We start from the raw sequence: 6,000 nt of genomic DNA on the forward strand, positions 1-6,000 counted from the left end.
AGCTGAACTACATAAATCATGGCTGTACTTGCCAAGCCCTTAGAGGATCACTTCCATGTATAGTGGTGCATTTCACCACAGAGGAGGGAACAGCAAACGTACCTCAGAAAACTGCTTGCAGCAAACGATACTGGGGCCTGGCAACAATGTGCAGTGTTGATGTGAATTATTGAGCAGTAATCATCACTGGAAGTTATCTAATTAATCTAATAATTGTGGAGAACAGTGTTAATATATATGGATCTTCTATATTTGTATATGTTGATTTAGTATGTAACTGTACTAAATACACTTCATTATGGTTATCTTCATTTTGCTTCATTGCAGATAATACATTGAAATGGTTTGATGGCACCCCAATAACTTACTCAAACTGGGGTGCAGAAGAACCTGAGGCAACTTATCTTGCTGTTGATTTTTGTGCTGCAATGAGGTCCTCGGATGGTGCGTGGTTTATGATTGATTGTGAAGAGGGCTTCGGTGCTGTTTGTCAAACAGGTATGCACCAAACATCTTCCAGGATAGAGCTGAGATATTGAAAAATAATGAACCATTGGTTTAGTTTAGTGACCAAGACTTGTTTATTTTAGTATTTCCATACTAGTAATTTAAAATAAAGCAGCTGAAGTAATGATCTATATAACACCTATACTAGCTGAATAAAATACTGAGGCCTCAAAATTCGGCTGAGGCCTGCTTTCCGGGCGCTAATCGCACTTCTAAACCTCCAATATGGCCGCAGCAAGCACATGATCATTATGAGTTGAAAATGCACTACCCACCATATTGGTAAAGTCCAAAAGAATCAGCATGCCCCCCCACCCCCGATTGCTACCATCCCTCTTGACAGCATTCGCAACCACCCCCGCCCCTTGGCATTGCTACCTCCCAACTAGATTGACACCATTCACTTCTCAGCTGCCCCCTTTACCACTTACCTGAGGGCTGCTGCTGGCATCACAATGAGCTGATCTTCAATGCTGCTTTGCCAGCAAGCTGCCTGTTACAGTCCGCAGCTCAATGGCAGCATGGCCCGTGGCTTAATATTGGGTGTGCCTCAGGTCTCAACATTCAGACACAGGGATTAATCCCGAATTTCTATGCCTAACTCTCCTCCCGAATCTGTCGCGCTTACAAAAATTGCTCACAACTGTCATATAGTTTATACTAGTTTAAAAATAGTAATCCTAAATTACTGATACATTTAAGTTGTATACAGTAATTAAGAATAGTGGCCCAGAAATTGTGGTTCTGGTTCTGCACTGCCAGAGATGTGGCAAGACAGGATTTCTACCTACCTGTTTGCCCTCACTTCGATCTGTCCCAAGGTTGAGATCATTTGAATATTAGGATCTGATGCCCGTGCCATTAATGATATTACTAAGGTGCCTGTCCTGTGGCCCTAGTGGGATGCCTGAGCAGCATTTTACCGCTATGTCGGCAGACGAGACACAGCTCCGTCTGGCCAAAATTATAAAATCGCATTTACTCCTTTGCTTAGGGAATCTGAAACTAGACAAACATTTTCAAAGATGCTCCCTCACTGATCTATCGATTACAGACAGACAATCAGTTGGCCCTTGGAATCCATTTCGTGAGCCCTACTTCAGGACCTGTACAACAGGTACACTGCTTCATACAGGTGTACTTCCTGCCGGCTGTACAGCAGGCAGAACTAACAGAAATTCTGGGGTAGCACAGCATCCCACTAGTTCCATTAAAATGAAAGATGGAAAACAGAAACAGTGCCCCCATCAGAATTTGTCTTCAGAGCCATAAAGGAACAGAGACAGGTTCGGTCATAAATTCCTGCCATTCAGCTCCCACTGCACTCGATTTCTGCCCTCCAAACCCTTGATTTTCAGGACTAGTATATTTATTATAAGTATAAACCTATTATGTATGCTTGCTGTTCCATGTCTTGTAGATTGCAAATCTGTATTACAAAGCTAGATGGCAGTAAGAATACCTGTTCCCTTAATTTGTGTTATCTGCATTGTGTCAGTTGCATCAACAAGAGATTATGATTGGGCACAGCAATTAACAGTTACATTGCATTGTTGTCAACTTTTTCATTTAATTTATATACATTCAATTATTTCTTATCGACAAAGGTTTGTTGTAATTTTGTCATCTAATGGGTGAATTTTAACACTTTCCGGCCAGTAGAAGCCAGGCAGAATGGGAGTTAAAATCCACGCGGTGGACTGAAAATACGGTCATTCATAATAAAGATGTGGATGGCAAGGACCTTGTTTTCAAGTAAACAGACATTCAGGTGGGACATTTTGGAGGAAAGTGGTGATAGTTGATCTGCTGACAGGTGAGCAGGACAGAAAAGAGGTTACTGAGGACAGTTACCAGCAGGCATACTAGGCAGAAAGATTGGCAAGACAGGAGATGGGGCAGTTGTTCGATGGAGTCAGTGATAGATGCCTCGAGATTGCTGAGAGAGGCACAGAGGATACCCATGAGCTTATTCAAAAGGGATTGAAGCCAGGGACAGCAACAGGAGAGTAGGAAGGCAGAGGATTAGTGATAGGTTGGGGCAGGGATTGGGTGTGCAAAGCACCCAAGAGGAGTGACGTGAAATAAGAATATGCCAGTTCTTTGCAGTAAATAGGCATAATAGTTTTTATATAATGCATGCAATTTTCAGCTATGTATAACTTTCAAAACTGTGTTACAGTCTTGCTAACCTCCTCCATAAGAATGGTGTTATGCATTCTGGGAGTTAAGTGTGATTTGTTTATTATTTGTGGAAAAATTTGGCATACAAGAATCCTATTTTCTCCATTGCTTGCCCTAATAGTTCTTAACTGTGTATTTGAGATATTTTATATAAAAATTCTCAGTAATTTCTATATAACTTAAGTATATTATCATTTCAGATTTGAGTGGAAATGCTTACATCCCAAAGCTACATGGTAAGTTCCATACAAATAGATTTTTATGGAAAGATTAAAAACAAAATGTGTTTTACATTGAGGAAGTTAGATGAATTGCTTGCACCTTTGCAGGATTGGCAACTTCTAGAAATCTTTGATTGAAATCAAGACTGACCATTCACATAAAACACTGATTGCAAGTCCTTTATCCCACTTCGCAAGGGATACAAAAATTGCTGACAGAAATTTGCTAGTTGAAATTTACAATAAATATTATTAAATATGACATTTACTTTATTACTCTTCAGAAAGACAAAGATCCCAGAATACTATGTAATTAAAACATGATTTGGCTTACTCATTTACATCAAACAATAGAGATATAACGTCCGGAGTCCTCAACCAAATCCATATCTGGTTTTGAACGGCGAGGTTCGAAATCCGGCAAAACTCAAAATCCGGCACACATTGAGTTGAGGATTCCGAATTTCAGACTTGATTTTCTTGTCTGAAATCCGGAATCCTTGACGGAATCCGTGCCATATTTTGTGTTTTGCCTCAAAAATATCTGGTTTTCAGACAATAATTCCAGACGACTCCATCAGCTATCCGCAAAATGTCCAATTTTCGGACAGTTCCGGTTTTTGGAGTTCTGGATTCGGAACGTTGCACATGTATATGTTGAGTTACAAGGCTCAGTACACCTAATGTTATGAAACAGTATATCTTCCAACTCACCACAAGCACTGCCACAGGAAATCAGCTAATAATATAAAAACTTTATATGCATGCACTTCCTGTCCATCGCACTTTAAATGTCCATCATATTTCAAAGACAACACGTCATCTAATGCAAATTTCTGTCACACTAAATACACTTTTCTCAATTCAATTTAAATTTATTCCACTTTATGGGTTGATAGGAAAACGATTAATTGCAATTAAAGTTCAATTCAAAATCTTCCAGTTGGCTGATTTGCAAATTTATTCATTATGATTCAAATTTAATCATTGTAATTTGGTCATGCACAAAATTCTTAGAATGGCGAAGGCAAGCCAATCGAATCAAAATACCTTTTGAAAATGTTTTTTGCCTGCCATTTTTCCTTCAGGCTACCAAATAAAGGGCCAAAATATAGTTTGAAAAATATAACACACAATTTTTTTTAATTGAATATTTCGCAATAACATAATTCATCTTGGCCATAAGTTTTTGTGTCTTTGTGTACTTTTATTAATTTTACTTGAAGGCCTCAGCCTCTCAAGAAAGCCTGGGTTTAGTCTTGTTATTTATCCCCAGAGCTATGATTCTCAACTGAAGGAAAATCCTATAGTCCGAGTGTGTACAATTTTGGGACGAAGGGGGGGTGGTGGAGAGATCTGAGGCCAGAAAGCAGAACGGAGGCTGGGATCATAGAAGATCTGAGGCCAGGATTGGGGAAGATCGGAAGGGCCAGGGGGGGTGTCTGATCGCGGGGGATTGGTGAAGCAGGTAAACTGGATCCAGCAGGTAAGTGGAAAGACATTTACCTCCTGGATCCAGCAGTCCTCGCTTCCCTTTAGCCGCCGGGTTTCCCGAGGCCTGGAAAACTTGGCCAGCCATGATTACATTTTAAATGGTAGTTAAATATGAGACACACAGCCGAATTCTAATATTTAAATTGCCGTTACCCCCCCCCCGGGAGCGGGTTGGTTGCCCCCGTTCCCGTCCCGCCTTCATTAAAACCGGAAGTGGACGGATTGGGGTCGAGATTCAGATTTGTAACATTTTAACATTCCACCCAACTCAAATCCGCCCGTTTTTGGGGGTTATAATCTTTCCATTGTGAAATTGGAAGAAAACAATGTAAGGCATAAACTTTGAGGACTTTTATTTAAGTTAAATAATTTTTCTGAGTAACTTTGCATTTCCCGAGAAACATTTCCTGAGGCAGTGGCTCACCACCACCACCTTAAGGACAATTCGGGATGGGCAATAAGTGCTGGCCTTGCCAGCGAAGCTCACATCCCAGGAACGAAAAAATATGTTTATGGCTGCCAGCAAGATTGGCATACAGAAAATCGCAGTTTTGTGCTTAAATGTACTATAATCGAATCCACTGATTTCTAAGAAGAAAAATGGTGCTCTGTGGAATTCAAACCAGAATTCTATTTAAGTATAGAACTTTACAGCACAGAAGGAGGCCATTTGGCTCATGATGTCTGTGTCGGATCTTTCTCTGAACCTGTGAGCTACATATGTATTTAGAAAAGTGCAGCTTCTGCTTCATTTGGGACTTCAAAGCCTGTGTTTTTGCACTCACTTTATCAACAACAAAGCAGCCACACCCATCTCCCTCCCAAATCCATTTCTTCTATGAAGTTCCATCTCATTTTGTTGAAATGTAGGTATTTGGATTTTCAATAAGCATATCTTTTTTTTTCTTCCCACAGGATACCAAATAGGAAATGCAACAATCCTTAAAGTTGTGATCACCTTGGTGGTAATTGTGATCATTGTTGTGGGTGCAGTAGTTTTGTGGTATCTGTGGAAAAGAAATCAATCTTCTCTCAGATTCTCGGGAAATGCATATTATAGGCAGTCTGCCCCTGAAGGTACTGATTGTGATGGAAACATTCTTATTTCGACATTTGAAAGGAATGGTGGAAATTAAATAAGTGAGTTCATACACCTACAGGACAAGAAAGGTTAATTGGATTTAAGATTTTAAATGATGGATGTAATTGTTGACGCCAGATTCAACAATTAATGGTCATTTCAACACAAGAATAGATTAAATCATTGTCATACAATGTGAATGCAGTTTTCTGCACGTTGTGCATTCAGTATAAGGAGTTTAGTCTTATCCATATTTCCTAGTCTAAGTAACAGGCTTTAGTTGACTAGCCTATTTTACATAAATTGCACAAAAGCTTCAATTGTTAAGTATTGTAAATAGGCTATTGTATTCTAGTTTCTAACTTTTGATAACTTTACATGTGTAGGTATCCATGCAGCTGGAAATACTTCTGTCTTTTTTGTTTTGGTTCATTAATATTTTGTGTGTACAAAATATGTGCATCATTAACTCTATATCTTTCTGCTTTGACGCACAGTTGCAGTGCAGGAATG

At 39.5% G+C, this 6,000-nt stretch overlaps 1 protein-coding gene across 1 annotated transcript in view; it reads left to right on the forward strand.

Moving 5' to 3' along the window:
- The window catches only part of LOC139259799 (secretory phospholipase A2 receptor-like), a gene marked incomplete at its 5' end in the record, with an annotated part of 55,127 nt that extends 49,371 nt beyond the window's left edge, over positions 1-5,756 (forward strand). The window contains 3 exons of the mRNA XM_070875561.1: positions 328-498; positions 2,892-2,927; positions 5,322-5,756. Coding sequence (XP_070731662.1) covers positions 328-498; positions 2,892-2,927; positions 5,322-5,542 — 428 coding nt within the window. The remainder of the gene's footprint in view (positions 1-327; positions 499-2,891; positions 2,928-5,321) is intronic.
- Positions 5,757-6,000: the final 244 nt, after the last annotated feature.

This window comes from Pristiophorus japonicus, chromosome 3 (assembly GCF_044704955.1).
Source record: "Pristiophorus japonicus isolate sPriJap1 chromosome 3, sPriJap1.hap1, whole genome shotgun sequence".
Taxonomy (NCBI): Eukaryota; Metazoa; Chordata; class Chondrichthyes; family Pristiophoridae; genus Pristiophorus; species Pristiophorus japonicus.